At 40.6% G+C, this 16812-nt stretch overlaps 2 protein-coding genes across 4 annotated transcripts in view; both read left to right on the top strand.

Moving 5' to 3' along the window:
* cercam (cerebral endothelial cell adhesion molecule) overlaps nucleotides 1–11338 on the top strand; it is a 145038-nt gene extending 133700 nt beyond the window's left edge. Inside the window, exon 13 of the transcript XR_013507211.1 lies at nucleotides 11328–11338. The gene's annotated coding sequence lies outside the window, so the exon portion shown is untranslated. The remainder of the gene's footprint in view (nucleotides 1–11327) is intronic.
* swi5 (SWI5 homologous recombination repair protein) lies at nucleotides 4884–15005 on the top strand. 3 transcript variants are annotated; one of them, XR_013507214.1, is made up of 6 exons: nucleotides 4884–5003; nucleotides 8225–8273; nucleotides 8441–8550; nucleotides 8803–8897; nucleotides 14309–14782; nucleotides 14922–14958. XR_013507214.1 is itself a non-coding variant. In XM_071904689.2 (5 exons), exons 1-5 carry the CDS (start codon nucleotides 4906–4908, stop codon nucleotides 14371–14373), a joined length of 417 nt encoding a protein of 138 aa, XP_071760790.1. In that variant the 5' UTR covers nucleotides 4884–4905; the 3' UTR covers nucleotides 14374–15005. The 3 variants fall into 3 exon arrangements, 2 of the variants coding, with proteins under 2 accessions (XP_071760790.1, XP_078144844.1); XM_071904689.2 differs by having other exon boundaries at nucleotides 14309–15005; XM_078288718.1 differs by lacking the exons at nucleotides 14309–14782; nucleotides 14922–14958 and adding an exon at nucleotides 12027–12118.
* Nucleotides 15006–16812: the final 1807 nt, after the last annotated feature.

Raw genomic sequence — 16812 nt, 5'->3', positions numbered from 1 at the left:
CTCTGTTTCAGTATGTCTCCGCACCAATGTCACCAAATTCCTGTGTATTTACTGTGCTTGGCAATTTGGATTCTGATTTTGTTTGATTCTGATCTATTTTGTTTCATTCCATTCACTTCAATTTTGTTCTGTTCCGCTCGATTACATCCTACATCATTTTTACTCTGTACCACTTTGGTGTGATAAATATTTCCGGATGGTGAATATACCCCAACTTCGCTCAACTGTGTCATTCGCTGTGTCAAACCGTTATCTTGAACTTCTGAAATGTAGAAGCTTGCACCTCCTCGTATGTGAGCAAGGTTTTTGGTTCCATTGGGCCAAACTGACTGAATCAATCACTGATTTACAATGTGCGCATGCATGTGCAAGTGAGTGTGTGTGTGTGTCTGTGTGTGTGTGTGTGTACATGTGTGTACACCAGTAAATTAGGTGACAGTTGTGTGTCTATTTATGTCTAAATACACATTGGTTAGTGTTTGACAGTATGTGTGTGTACCTGACTGCCTGCACATGTGCACGAGTATACAATTTTGTATATAATGTGTGTGTGTGCACGTGTTTGTGCATAGGTGTGTGTGTGTATTTTTTTTATGTATTTGTGTGCGTAAGCGCTTGCACAGGCTGTGTGAATTATTTAGAGGCATAATCGGCTCCAGTGCAAGCAGCCCTGGTAGCATGGCCTGTAGTGGTGTATCGATGTTTTATGACATGCTTTGAATCATCCCTCTCGTCTACGAGCCCCGCACACTCACCCTCCAGCAGTGTGCTCACTCTCTCTCTCTCTCTCTCGCTCTCTCTCGCTCTCTGCCCATCTCTCACTCTATCTTTCTACTGCATCTCTCATCTCTCCTCTGACTCCCTGTCTCCCTCTCTCTCTTCCATACTCATTCCCTACTTTCTTATTTCTCTCTTTTTCGCTTATTCTCTGCCTTTATGTCTATTGTGTGTGTGTGTGTGTGTGTGAGTGTGTGTGTGTGTGTGTGTGTGCGTCATGCGTGTGTCTCTGTTTTATGGTCTCTGGCCATAATTCCCCAGCAGCAGCAGAGTTTAGATGCAGTACAGAGGAGTGGCTGAGATTCCATGAATTATAAACATGATAGATGGGAGGCTTTGCAACTAACAGTGTTAACTAACGCCTCCTCTTCTGCTTCTTCTCCTCCTCTTCCTTTCCTGTCATTGCCCCACCCTTTCCCCTCCTCCTCTTCCTCCTCCACCCTTCTCCATTCTCTTGTTCTCTTCTTCTTCTTCCTCCTCTCATTCCCATTTTCCTTGTCCTCCTCCTCCTCCTTCTCTCACTCTCTCTTCAACTTCTGCTCCTCCACATATCCCTAATGTCTGTGCCTCCCATTCAGCATTTTTTTTTTTTTTTTTAGATGGTTGATAGTGAAGGATGCAGGAATGAGAGGAGAGGAAATTGCATCAGCATGAGTGAGAGCCAACCATTTAATATCAGTGCACTTGTAGGGTCACCTAAGCTGAGCCTCCCTTACAAGGTCTGGGAAGAAAGGATTTCATCTGTCATTTGGCCCAATCATAATTTGTTCCAAGTTGGAGCGGCATGACTAATTGGTTGGCAAATAAATTGAATTCAGACAGTGTAGGTGATATTTCACCAGGGAGGATAGTGCAACAAACGAATGATATCAAAAAACTTACGTGATTCAAAAAGGGAATGTTTCAGTCAATTAAATTACTACATTGCTTTATTTGACTGGACTTCATAACTTTTTCACATACAATTCTCTAGTTAGGACTAAGGTTATAAGTGTTGTGATTTGCAGTAGTGGTTTTTTATTATTATTTTATATTCAAATTGGAGATAAATTTTAGCTTTTTCAGATGGATTTTCCAGATTTAGTCTATTTTCTATTTCTCATAAATCTTAGGTAGCTTTTACTTTACTTGAACTGATAGCATCATTTAAATGTTTTTATTTTATTTCAGATAGTTTAAGAGACAGCAATTACAGTTTAGTTTCAGATTTCTCCATACACTCCAGATTTTATTCTATTTCAGTTTACTAACATGTTTTTTTTCCTGCTCAGTTTTAGTTTTAGTCAACTATAATAACCTTGATTTGAACAGGGTAGCACTGTATGAATACTGTATATATTTTCCAGCAGATAAGGTCATTTCTTCTGATACTGTTCCTTCTCTCTTCTCCCTGTCCTCGCCTCCTGTCCTCGCCTGTCTTTCTCTTCTTTTGCCATTGAGTCAGTGTAAAGCACTGCACACTAATAGAAAATGCATGGTGTTCTTTCACTGAAAAAGTCAAAGGTATGTAGGGTTTAAAAGCACAGAAGTTATCCATGCTGTGACAACCTTCATTAGACAACACTAAAAGTTTGATGCTCACTCTGCTGTACTGTATGTCGTCCTTGAGCGAGACACCGAATCCCTACAACGGCGCTTCTCTTCGACTGACCCCGCTTTCTGAGCCTCCTGTGAAGGGGAGCAGGCGAAAAAACAAATCTCCCCCTCAGGAATCAACAGAGTATCAACAGTAGAGCCATTTCCTTAACCGATTACAGGAATTATTCATTGGAAGTATCCACTGGTTGAACAACCTTCTATTAAAGTTGTGTTTTTGTAAGTATTTAACAATGTTTTATGACAATAGTTGATGAAAAACAAGGTCTAATGATTAGAATTTAATTAGAGGGATGCAAATAATGTCCTGAAGTGTAGTCAGTTTGTTACACTGTTAAGTAGAAGGCCAGTGGCAATATTGAAGACAACAGAGATGGGGAGAGTGTTGCTGTTCAGCAGGGATAAAGGTTGCCAATTATGTTAAAGTCATAGTAGATAACTTTAGCGGGCTTTACCTATTTGCATTAGCACAAAATGTATTACAGCCGGAGACTTTCTCTAGATTTTATTTGACCTTAAAGCCTTGAGCCTAAGCCATGACCAATCTAGACGAGTCTGAGTCAAGATCAAATAACCAAAGGGGGTTCAAACCAAATAAAGGTGATATATAATCAATATTGTGTGATTGCAGTAATACACTGGATGGAGAAAATATGGTTAAGTTATTGTTTTTAAGTATATGTATAGGTAACATATGGTCAGTATAGTATAGAGCCTAATATAGTATTCTACCAGACAACAGAGAGTAGCAACCTGCCTCTTAAGCTTCAACTGAATACACACACACACACACACACACACACACACACACGTTCCCCTCTCACATAGTTATTGCTGTGTCAGAGATGGGGAGAAATAGCCATCCTCCACGACACTCACTCTCTCTGTCTCTGTCTCTCTCTCTCTCTCTCTCTCTCCCTCTATCTCTCTCTCTCTCTCTCTCTCTCTCTCTCTCTCTCTCTCTCTCTCCCTCTCACACACACACACACACACAAACACACATACACATATATACACACACACACACACAGGACTGCATGCAGGGGCCATTACCACCCAGTGTGTGTAATCTTGTGATTTCTAAAAGGAGAAAAGGCCATGCCTCCTGCCTGAATTTTTCATTCCCCACCCTCTCTGTCTCTGTATAACAACTGATAAATAAGGGATGACTCCAGAGGACATAAAGCAGAATGGACCCGATTTTATGTCCTCCACCCCCCACCCTCCATCTCCCCCAGATACACATTTTGTCTGTCTCTCTCTCTCTCTCGCCCTCTTCTTGTCTCTATCAAACCCCACTGTCTCTTCCCCACTCATTCTCTGTCTCTCTCGATCCCTCTCTCTCTCTGTTATTTTTTAAGAGCTGAATCTTTCTCACTATTCCTCTTCCTTTGGTATTTGCCCAGTGAACCGTACTCTGTAGGCTATAGCCATGCTATGTGGTGGAATAGACAGCTAGCAGTGTGTGTGTTTGTGTGTGTGTGTGTGTGTGTGTGTGTGCGCGCGCCTGCGTATGCCTGGGTGTTTCTGTGGATTGAACGTGTGACCTTTTGCTTTGTTAATCCACCACCGATTTAGAGCACTGGTGGCTTTGAATCAGTCTGAGAGAGGCAGCTTGGTTAGCAGTCAAGAGCGGCCTTGACAGTTCAGATTGACATTAGCACATGAATACGCTACAGCATCATTCTCTGATTATGTAATATTCTTCTCAGTCAAGAAGTGTGTGGGTTGTAGCAGAGAGAGAGACAAGGGGGGGGGGGGGGTAGGTTATACATGTGTGGGTTAATCATATGAGGAGAGAACACAGAGAGAGAGAGTCTGCAGTGTTGAGAGAAGAGACAGAAACAAGAGATGGAGACAGAAACGTTTCAGAGCCCAAAGCCAAATTAACTGGTACATTGTCGCCATCTGGTGGTCAAATACAGATAGTGGCTTTGTTCATAAATCTAATTAGTGTAATTAGTGCTATGAAGGACCAAGAGTAAGCAGGTTTTTATTCCAACCAAACACTAAACCAGATCACCACATCCTCCACCAGACAGGGAGGGAGGGGGGGTGACTAACTTGTGAAATCAGCTGGTTTAGTGTTTGGTTGGACTGAGACCTTGCATATTCTTGGTCCTTCATGGTATAGGCTATGATTGGATACCACTGCAATAAATCATCTTCAGTGATCAGTAGAGTAGTTAATTAAAAAATATGGGGGATAAAAACGCTCACAAGTTCCATCATCTTAACTTAAATTAGTTTCCCTTTCTTGTTATGAATACTGATTTCTCAATAAAAAAGAAGAAAAAAATATAGTTTCATTTCCTGTTGTTATCACCAAGGTTACCGAGCTGAACAAAGTCCCGCCTCATCGTGACAAGAACCAATCACGATGCAGAGCGACCCTGTTTACTCACCCGCGAGTTGCTTGAACACTTCCTACTTTTCACCGTTCAAATGCTGCTGTGAGTCTTTTGCTACGGTTTGACGGTTTCCGTGTTATATCACCACTAACTGACATATTTTCTTAACAGTTGAGGCAATATGGATACAGAGCAGCACGCTGAAACCCACTGCAGTGCAAACAAGTGTTCAGTTTCGACGCCGGAGGGGAAAGACTTGAAGAAAGGAGTTCAGACAAGGTAACGCTAGCCTAATTTAGCTGATGTTTTGGTTGCTAACATTAAATATCCATGTCCCAGGAAACGGTTTAATGACTTCTAAAAACCACCTTAAAGCATCTCTTTTGATGTACACCAGAGGTGTACATCAAACGTCAGGGACCCCAAATAGATCCACATTAGACCGCCGTCCCTGGTCGCAAAGACCCCTGTCTGAGAAGATGTGTGACAGATTAAACACAGATTACCCACCTTTTTATTTGCAGAAAAGAGTTTGCCCACCTTTTTCGGCAGACCTAAATCTTTATGCAATAAATTCAAAGACGACATCATTGTAAGTAGTATCAAACTGTTGTGTTTTCGGAGGTATTTTAAGGAAAAAGGCATAAATGAATACTTTTATAAAAATATATTTGATTTTTGTTGAATTTGGTGGTCGTTTGCCTCTGAGGATCTCCGGCTGGAGGTCATAGTTTACCCACCTTTTAATTTACCATGACAGCAGCGAAGATATGGCAGAAAAACAGGGGTGGACAAAATAAAGGAAACACCTAGCAATGTATGAGTATCAAGAACCTAAAAAGGAGCAGGGCCACCTTTTGCCATCAGAACAGCTTCAGACCTCCTTGGATTTCTCTCATACAACTCCTGAACTGTATGTAGTTGGATATGTGACCAGTGTTCAAGAAGGAAAGCCTCCAGACATCATCCTGGTGTTTATGAAACCACTCTTGCATTTGTTTAGCAGCAGTGTGTATGGGGGCATTGCCATCTTGCAATATGGGAACATCATGAGGAAACAGTGTTTGCACCAAAGGATGCACATGGTCCTATAACCTCATGTTCCTGTTGTACCACCCTGCAGAGCAACCATCAAACCCAATGACTCCCACTAGGTGGCTGCCTATAACTTTACAGACATTGTAGGTCGAAGGCATCCTTTGGTTTTCTCTAAACATAATCCTGTCTGGATGTAGGAAAAAGGCTGAAAGACACTCATCAGACAACATTACTTTTTCCATTGCTCATTGGTCCCGATTTAGTGCTCCTTACACCAGGAGCACTGCATTTTTGTGTGTTGACCTTGGATGCAAGCAGTTTCCGAGTGGCAGTCCTGCAGTAAATACCAGAGTTGTGAAGCTCATGATGTACGGTTTCCATTGAGACTCTCTCACAGAGGTGGTGATTCGATTCTGTGGCCATTTCTGAGGCTTCAGTTTTGTCGTGTTCAGCAACTATCCTGTTAAGTGTCTGTCTGTCCCTGTCAGGGAGCTTCGACTTGCAACCACTGTTGCTCTTCGCTGATGCAGCGAACACATTTTTTTACATATTTTGTCTTGATTTTTAAGACTCTGCTCCTTGCCACATTAAATAATTTTGCAGCTTTATTGACCAATGCATCTGTAAATCAAGCACTGACTATGTGGCCTTTTTGGAACTCTGTTAGTTGCCTAATGTGACTAATGTTTGAGAACTCAAATATAAAAGTGGTGATTGCCAGACCTGTTTAAAAGCTGACACATACTGTTTTTTGGCTGACACATACTGCTAATTGGCATTCAACCTAATATGACTCGTGTGTGTAGCAACTTTTAAGATTTCCCACAATACCTGAAATATAATAATCGCAGATAAACAAGAACTCCAGCTGCATGTGACTGTGTAGTGCAGCAAAGATCCGCTGAGCTTTTTCCATTTTCGTATGTGTAGCTGCCCCTGTAATTGTGATTTAGTTACTTCGATGTTAAAGACCTTTTTGTCCACCCTTTTCATATAGGCTAGCTGTCAATAATACTGGTGGGGGAAGGTAACAGTGGGTAGGGAAACTTATCATCAAAACAGTCATCTTTATACATTCTTTCATTGTGCTAACTTCTAATAAGTGACATAATAAAGAAATTAAACTTACTCATTTTTCTGGGGATCCCCTGGAACTCTATTATGGCCCCAACTGAATAACACTTCATGGTTATCTGGTGTTATACCTAATATTGTTCACAAGAGGGCACTAGATCGCTGCTTTGAAGCATGGGGGCTGTTCAGAAAACTGTAATGTTGATGGTTAGAAATGCGTCCTAATTTCGTTGTAGGACATACAGTCTTGTTGTAGAACGGATAATGGATTTATACCATTATTTATGACCAAAAAGCAAAAACACATCACCATTTTAGTATCACATCTAAATACACCCTCATCATCTTTGATAACATGGCTTACCTTGTCAGTACCTGTTGAATGTAGAAAATGTTTAAGAACCTGTTACCACAACTTTTAAGATTTCCCACAATACCCGACATCCTCAGATAAACAAGAACTCCAGCTACATGTGACTGTGTAGTGCAGCAAAGATCTGCTGAGCTTTTTTCATTTTGAATACTAATCCAAGAAACTGGTGCCATAATTTTAAATCTATACTTAAAGCATGGCTCAAATTAAATGTGATAACAATCCACTAATAAACTAATTACATTCTCATGTAATTTTCTGCAGTCCTCTTTTTCTCCAATAACACACACACAAAACCACACATAGACACACATGCACACAGATAAATGTATATATATAGAAAGTGTTGTTTTTTGTCTTTCTTTCACACCACTGTTTTACTATCTAAATTATTCTCTCTGCCAAAGAGTTTTTGCCCCTGTTTGTCTGTCTGTCAGCAGGAGATTTCAAAAACTCATGCATGAATTTCCATGAAATGTGGTGGACAGATAGGCCTTGGACCAAGGAACAATTTGTTAGATTGTGATTGTGATCCAGATCTGGGATTTCCACCATTAGACTATAATTGTTTTTTAGCCATAACTACAAAACTAACAGAGGTACAGACTTGATTCCAAATCCCAAGGGTATGTTGCAGGGTCAAAAAATCAATTTAACTTAAAATTGAAATGATAGGAATAATGTCTTTGGGTGTAACAGCAAGTTGGAGAGTTGTTCAGCATTGGCGGAGGTTTGAGCTCTCCGAATGCCTTCTAGATGTCTGAGTGATGCTCCTTTGCTGTAAACCTGTTATTGTTTCCTTTGCACCTATAAAGGGACTACCAATTAAAAGTAGGAACTACCCTTGGAGAGTTATTGAAAACTGAGTGGACATATAACCAGCCACTTCCAAGACACTTGAGTCAGTAAATACATCATCAAGTGAACAATATCCTGTCTTAGGCAATAGTTTTTTTTGGCCCTGATTCCATGAATTCTTTGTTTTCTCATTCCATTCCCTCTGCTCTTTCCGCAGGACTCCATTCTCAAGGTTTAAGAAAGTACACTCCAGCTTCAAATCGCCTGTAAGTTCACAACATTTACCAGTTACCCCCCCCTTTCTCACTCTCACATACACACAAGTCCTGTATAACTACCACAGCTGTTTACCCTTTCCATGACAACAAATAGTGCCATAGACACACACAAACAAACAGATACATATGATGGTTGTCTGAATTGTCCCTGTCAGCTCCAGTCCTGTGCAGCCCAGAGCGCTAAAGCTAATCCTGAGGAGGAGGTGGAGGAGCTAAGGAGGAGACGAGATGAGCTGGACACAGAGATAGCACTGCTGGAGACTGAGTGAGTACAGCTGTGTGTGTGTGTGTGTGTGTGTGTGTGTGTGTGTGTGTGTGTGCCTGGATATGTTTCATTCATGTCTTCCTATACCCTCAAGTCTTCCTATAACTTTTGACTAATGTCAGCTGTCTGTTATAGTCTGTAAGTGTGTATGCACTTAAGATATTTGTGTCAGTAAGCGCATGAGCGTGTCTCCACATACTTGCCTTTGTATGAGATCAATTGTGTTGTGTGTGTGTGTGTGTGTTTCTCCAGGGGATACAGAGTGGAGGAGCTGGAGCAGCACATTGACCTGCTGCACGAGTACAATGACATCAAAGACATTGGACAGACGCTGCTGGGCCGCCTAGGTAAGGGGATTGTTCATATAAAGAGGGAATTATTCAGTATTTGTAAGTGAGATTTAAAAGTGGGATAGCGCAAAGGTAGACTTTAAAATTTCCAAGGCCCTTGGACAAATATATTTCCAAATATATTTCCTCTTGTTAATAATAAAAATGCTGTGGATTGGACACAGTATAGGGATTATACTGGGCATTATACTCCCAGACAAACTCCTATAGAGGAGAATGTTCAGGACTACCTTTTCTACCCTAGACAGTAGAAAATAATGGACAAAGTGAGTGTGACGTCACCCTTTGACTTCCTGCAGGCCCAACCAGTGGAATTTCTGTGGACCGTCATGTTGTAGTTTTGGAGCTGGAGTTTGCGGAGTATAGTAAAAGCATGTGGCAGGTGGAGCCTGGATAAAGCCCACAGCTGGAGGGACAGTCAGCCCATATCGCCTTATATGGTCATAAAGCACGCCCACGTGTAGGCCTGAGCCGTTGTCACAGAGCTAAAACATGCCCGCCCCCCTGTTAATCAGGCCTAGTTCTGCAAGTAAATTTCCCATTCATTTTCTACATAGACATTTCAGAAAACCCTGATATGAAGATTTTAACCAACAAACCAGCCATGATATGAATTACAAGCTCATAACAATAGATTCAGAAACAAATGCATATGAAAAGGGTACAAGAAGACTGTCTGACTGTGTACATAATGTTTTTAAGAGGGACTGAACTGCTCATTCCATATAGCACTGCGAGTGACATCATCTATACCCTAGCCCTCATTTTCAACAGTGATACTAAATAGTATAATAATCGTTATTACTGATTATTAATGATTTTCACCCCCTGTGCACACTCTTCTCCTCAACCCTAAAAAAAAGACATCATGTCTGCAAAACCACAGTGGAGCAGCACCAGTCATCAATACAGGTTGCCAGCTGACAAATATTATTTTACTCTGGTCCAGATCCCAAACATGTGTAGCTTTGGAGTGGGTAAGGTTTCTATGGTAACAGCAACATCTCTGGTTGGTGGGAACTTGCTACAGCCTGTGGGTATCACAAGAAACTCAGGAATAAAACTCAGTTTCTTAAAAACAAAGTTGAAATCAGTTTTACTGATGGCTTCTACAGGATCATATATGACAGCTCATGGTAAGTGGACCTTACACTGTTAAAACATTATGGCTAGTAATGCTCTTTATAGGAAAAATTAATGGTAAATGTACTTCTAAAACCCAAAGTTTCAGCTTTATAACCAAGAATATTATTATGCAGCCACACACCCTTACATGCACTGAAATTCACACAAATATCTTCCTTACGGCGCAGTTACTTAAAAAATCATTATTAGGGGAGACATTGGCAGAAATTAACTATTAGCTAATTGCCTATTGCAACTATAACTTCTTGTAGAAAATAATTTGTCTTTTTATTTCTACATAGAAGATGGGCCTTGGTCTCATTGCCTCATATTGAGTGGGTTGAGTTTTAACTTGTTCTGCAGCCTGCCAGTAGAGGGCAATAGAGTGACGTCTCTCCCAGGACTTCTGCATCAGCTTCAAAAATGAAGGCCAGTCTTGGTTTCTACCAGGTTTCTACCCACCGCTCTACCATTAGACAGAGTATTTAATCTTGCATCACTGATTATGTTTACATCCAGATTGCAATGGCCTACCTAAAAGCATTCAGTCACATTAGATTAACTCTTTATAGAAAATTGTAATTGGTTGAAGTTTCTATCTGATCTGGCCAGCTGGGTTATACTTGGTTATACTCAGGAAACCAGAGAAATGTCGGCCAATATGGGCCACCATTGTCCCGATACATCATTTGATGACACAGAAATATTGTCTGTAGCTGAACTTTTTAGTTGACATTGTAAGTCTGCAGGCAATTATGCACTAATTTCGGTATATGTTCTGCCTTTAACTGCAACACTTTTGGTGCTACACCTAGTAATCAGCTGGCTCATATCAGTGATCGGACAATAGCCTGACAATGTGGTCGCTTGCAGTGAGAACCCATTTTTACCAGTTGCGTTTTGAGGTCAGTTTATTTGGAATAACAGCAAAATACTCCCGTCAACAAATTATTAGACTGCATAATGGAAACTATGCCACAATATCACGTTATCTCCTCTCTGTTAATCACTTTCCTTTCTCAATAAGATCAAAAAGATATATTAAGACATATCACCTTCCCCCTCCAACTTTTAACATAACTCCTGTGACACTGCATAGTAATTGTGTAAGTCTATCGAGTAGTAATGATGGTATTTAGGGCACACCAGGATGAGGAAATAGGCTCACATGAGTGAACGAGTGTTGTAAGTGTGTGTCTTGGTGTGTCTCTGTGTGTCTCTGTGCATGTGTGCTGAAACTGAGGTTGAGGAAGTGTGGAAGAGTTCACACCATTGGGAGAGATTTGGTGAATCACAGCCAAGTCAGATTATAGTCTGCATGTGTCATAACAAACATGCCTTTTTACCTACTTTTACGCGGGGGAGTGTGTGTGTGTGTGTGTGTGTGTGTTATTTATCCAAAGTAGTAGAGTATCCTTGGACTGAGTCTACTAATCTTGGTTTAATATGTATAATTTGAGTTGCACTGTTATGTTGGTTAAGTTCTTTTTTTCACCCCTGTGGTGTTTTCAACCGATAATTCTTTATTTAAACATTTAGGAACATTCACAACTCAATCAGATATTTATACTTTCCTGAAATGCTCTTGTGTCACTGCTTTATCAGCGCTGCTGCTCTAGTCAGTTTAGAAAGTTGAGTGGTCTCTCTCTTTAAATCCATATTGCTAGTTAAAAGCTAGCTGCTATCTCTCTGAGACTTCTCTCAGTACAGTGGAGAGACAGGATGATAATGACCTCTTAGTGAATGGAGGTGGCGTTTCCCCCTCGTCACAATGGCAGTCTTTCACATCACATACACACACAATCAAAATCTCTGTCTGTGGAAGTCTGTTGTGCACGCACGCATGCACACACACACACAGACACACACTGTCAAATACAAACACACACAATCATCTTCCCCCTTTCTCTCTCTCTCTCTCTCTCTCTCTCACATACACACACATACATTAACAAACACTCTACACTTAAACACTGAGATGCTGTTATTCTGTTCTTTCAGTGAGGGAGGAGATGGGCGGGCAGGCCTTGGAGTTCAAGAGGAGACAAGAGGAGAGGGCCTGCAGTACCCTCTAAACACAACCCTCTCTTTGTCTCGCTCCATGTCTGTCTGTCTGTCCGTCAGCCGGGGTTAAGGTCATTCTCAGCTATCCTAGGAAATATTTTTTTCTATACAATCTCTAAAATATTCAAATGGTAACCAGTTTAGAGCTTTTTATTCTACTTGTGATTTTCCTTAATGGGGAAAGTCCACCCTGGATCATAATTCGCCTGTTATGTTCCAGTTACGGTCTCGATGTGTGAACAGTCTCTCCTGATGATAGAAACAAGAGAGCCAAGCCACTTATCTTATTGATGACATCAAGAAACAAATATTAGACCTACTCTATTAACAGTGGATAACAAAAAGGATGATTTTGTACACACAGTGATATATCTTAGAGTGATTTTATGTTAGTTATTGACACATTTTTCTGGTTTATAGTGAAAACAAACATAATTTGGATATAAAAGTATATTAGAGCTTTGGCTGTCTGATTTCTTGCTTTGGCACTAGAAAGTTGTTCATTAGTGTAAATAGCCTACAGATTGTACTGTCTGTGATTAAAAGTTTTACCCTTGACTTGTTTCACATTTTCCTCTTGCACAAAATTATTTCAGAATACATTCATTTGGGATTTTTGATGTGAAAGTTATGCAGAGTTCTCAGTTCCTTTCTACACCGAAATCTCATGAAATGACAATAAAGCAAGACAGACAGGAGAAGAACAATTTTTAAAGGAAACTGCTATTCAAATCCCAGTACTGCAACGTAAAGAAGTCATAGGTATCGTGATATAAAATGTTGAGTCAGTTGTGGCCACAGGGCATTTTAACCCAAATTAAAGGTGTAGTATGTAAACTACTCTCCGCCCGGCAGGCGCAAAGATGAATGATGAATCTGTGTCAAAAAAGACAGAGCCTGTCTCTCCTCTGCACCTCCAAGTCCTCACCTCCTCCTTCCAAACAGCGCTGCATACACACACACTCATTATCTTGCATAACCTAATACAACATCTGACCCTAAAACACTAGCATCTCTCTAGGCCTTGTGAGCTATAGATTATTATCATCAAGGCTAATCATTTTGCTATGGCATATCAAAACAGAAGACCGAGTTGATCAATTATTGATGCCCATTAGTGCGGCTTTTGCCAAAAGACCAGATGATCATCATAAATAGAGCTGAGTTTGTTATGATAGTTGACGCCTATGTGGTGTGTTTGGTTACTCTGCTCTCTGTTCTTAATTGTATTTACAGAGGGGTATGCAGTGGACTACATAAAACTACACCAAGTCCTTGATTGATAATTTCTCAGCAACTCTGTCGGCTTCATTTAGCCACAATTAGCATAAAAAAAACAGGTTATAACATTAGTAGCATCCTGCCAGTACAGTGGCGCAGCATAGCAACAAACGTAATGTTAGCATATTAGCTCTGTATATAAAGGAAACACATTACGAACCAACTGGGTTTTGCCTTTGTCAGGCTCAGCTCAGCTCGGCACGGCCTATTACTGAATGATGGAAGTGAGGTATTGGATGTAGTTAGTAGGACTAGACTAGTTTGCCAGATAGTAGTACTTTAGCTAATAAAGATAGATTGCACTTACCTGTCTAGGCGGAAAACGCACAACTCAGCATCAGGTTTTTATTACTTTGGCCTGTCTCAGGTTCCTCCATCTTTCAGTAGCAATAGGCCCTTTTCACATCGTCATGGTAACAGCTAAACCGGTGCATTACAACTTCCTGTGGCAAGTTTCTTTTTGCGACTTATTGACAAACCAATCCAACAAAAACAACAAAATTGTAATGGTTACTAGCACTAGATACATAATGTAACAAATAAAACATTTTGGGCAGGTTGTGGAACGATTTAGTGAAGGCCATAGCTGGCAACAGGAAGTTGTATGCACCGGTTTCTCAATGCAGACACACTGAGAAACAGAATGTGAAAAGGGCCTATACCATGTTTGTTTTTATAATGTGCAAAAAAGACGCCATGTAAATTCTTGATTCCTGTAAAAGCCCTAAGAAGCCGATTTTGCCCATGCGCTGCATGGTGAAAATAAAGGGATGGGCCGAGATTTCAAAAGCTTCATGTTTAAAGTAATTGCTCAGTTTGGTGCTGAGTTCTTGTTCAGTTTAGTACTTTGTGAATTGTTTGAATAGAGCAGCAGCAGGACTGGACCCTGTAACCTGCTGAAGGGGCCTTAACCTCACTTTGTTGTGTCTTTGTTGCAGCTGCTCTGAGGGGAACCACCACACGAGATCTCTACGGCCACTTTGGTCTGGAACTGGATGACTGATAGATGTTGGAAAAATAATGGATGAAGATAATACAGGGGAGTGAAGTATTCCTCAGACCAAAGAGAGGCGGGGATAGAGTAAAAGAAAACAATGAAGAACTAAAAGGACTTGGGATTTGGACTAAAGATGTGACTACTGGTCCACTTGCTCACTTGCTCCCTCAGGGATTATGGTTTTGCCCATTTTCTTGGTGATATTTTTGTGGATTACCTCTTTACAGAGAAAGAGTAAAGAAGAGCAGCGGTGAGCACAATATAAGGAGAAAGTTGTCAGCGCAGCAGGCAGGCCTGCTATTTAAAAGGGGCCATCTACACAAACCATTAACTTAAGGCTGTACCAGAAAAGGAATGGAAGCTATGTTTGGACCACTCCTCTCCATCCCACCGCCTATCTTGGTGGTACAAGAATGTAAATGATATTGAGACACTAAGCACCTTTCATACGACTTGTTTTGCATTTGAATGTATCTAAATGGAGACTGGATGAGAACATGCATGATGTCTGTTAAATGTCTATTATTTCTCTGACTTTGAAATGTTATTTACAGAAAAGAAGAAATGCTGGGATCTCAACTTGGATGTAACTACACCTGTGAAATGGCATTTTCTATCTCTGTTCTCATTTACTTTGTACACAGACAATAACATGCAATAAATGTGTTTGTATTTGTTACCTGTCAGCCCACTATGGAAACTTGTAGTGGATTAGATAGATACATACATAGTCAATGTATTGATTTGGAGGTATGAAACAGTTCAGCTGAAATCATCAAATGTCAAGATACCATTTTTTCAAAATAATGTACACCCTCCAATTATAACTGAGCTTATATCCAGGCTATGGTATAATTTAGCTGAGTTCTAACTGGCTACACTTCAGGCGTATCTGCTTAATTTAGCCCAAACTATGCCGTTAGACTTGTGTGGATACAGCCCCCTGAATGTCTTGTTAGTCCCACCCACTTTTTTCATATTTCTAGTGGAGGGAAAGGATATTAGGCAACTGTCACACTCCTCTCCTGTTTCCTGCCGGTCTCCATTGGGCCATCTGAAATTCAAACTAGCTAGTAGGGGTTAGTAGGTGTTGGGTGCGTATTCTTTGTTTTTTTTTTTTTTCTTAAAGACACATGCTCCTCTCTCTTTCTGAAAGGTTCAGTATATGTTTTAAGGAGAGAATGAAGACAAGAAGTGACATAATGCACTGGGTGTGTCCTTATCTGTCTGACAAACACTGATAGCGTTTTGTCTTGAGCTGATAGCGGCAGAAGAGCTTCACTGCCCTGATGATGCTCTCTGTGAGTTGGTGTGTTTATGAGTGTCTGTATCTGCATGTTTAACTGAATGAGTGTGTATGATGAAATGGAGAGGTGCGTTATCTCCCTCCCATATGCAGGTCAAAGATCATCCTGTGTCCATATCCTAACCTTTACATCAGATATTCATGCACCAATATTGTTATCTTATCTAAATGTTGATGCTGTAGATAGCTTTTAGGATAGAAATATATTTTATAAAATAGAACAGACAAGAGCTGAACTGTGCAGCCAAACACTGAGGTCAGTGTCAAAAAAGATAGTACATGCTGATGAAGATGCTCACAGAGGTTCAACTTAAAGCTTTAACTTGTCCATGGTTCGTCTTTGGTGTATATGCAGTGAACGATTTAAAAATTTAATAAGGGGGATGGTGAGCAGGTTTCATGTTACCCCACAATTTGTCCAAAAATAATAAGGGTAGTGGTAACGATTAGAGCGCGCAACCGCATTGGGGAAATAACTTCTGTGCCGTTTTGTGATTGACCTACACCACAGTTTGTTTCAGTAGACCTTTTGTAATTTGCCCTTATTATGCAATATATTTCATGACATGTCACATTGTTGTAATGAACACTGTGTGAAATGTCAGACATTGTGCTATCCAAAAATAGGCCTAGCTTATCCTCTGCCTAGTTTATTGCGGGCAGCCAGGCTTCTCCAGCTCTAGGCTGAAAGTTGCTGCAATCAGTAGACCAAGAATTCTGTGAATTATGATTACAGAGGAGCCAAAATGTGGCATGGCACGGGCCTGGGCACAAGTTTAACAGCCGTACCATAAATAGGATAGGCTTATTGCTTGGCACAGTCAAGTGCGTAATAACTACCTTGGTAAAAATTCAACCAACATCCATCCTATTGTTAACTTGTGTGTATAAATGAGTAAGTATTAATCAGCTATATTTTCAGGCACAAGTTAATTGGTCTCCAATCATGTGCCACTGAGTGCCAAGAAAATGCAGGTTTTCATTTGAATAATTTCTTTAACAAACCGGCACACTTCCAACCAAATAGGGGGGTAACTAAATAGTGAAATCAGCTGATGTCGTGTTTGGTTGAAGACCTGCAGGCTCATGACCAAGGATATGCTTTATGCAGGCACATGATGGGAGACCACTGCTCTAGT

The sequence above is a fragment of the Centroberyx gerrardi genome, chromosome 2 (assembly GCF_048128805.1).
Source record: "Centroberyx gerrardi isolate f3 chromosome 2, fCenGer3.hap1.cur.20231027, whole genome shotgun sequence".
Lineage (NCBI taxonomy): Eukaryota > Metazoa > Chordata > Actinopteri > Beryciformes > Berycidae > Centroberyx > Centroberyx gerrardi.
The sequence above is the reverse complement of the archived record's forward strand: the minus strand, read 5'-3'. Positions and strand labels throughout refer to the sequence as shown.

Excerpts from the sequence above, each read along its gene's own strand:
- swi5 (XM_078288718.1), top strand. The coding sequence starts at position 4,906 with ATGGATACAGAGCAGCACGCTGAAACCCACTGCAGTGCAAACAAGTGT. Across the intron at positions 8,274-8,440 it reads ACTCCAGCTTCAAATCGCCT|CTCCAGTCCTGTGCAGCCCA; the intron begins GTAAGTTCACAA and ends TGTCCCTGTCAG. Across the intron at positions 8,551-8,802 it reads ATAGCACTGCTGGAGACTGA|GGGATACAGAGTGGAGGAGC; the intron begins GTGAGTACAGCT and ends GTGTTTCTCCAG.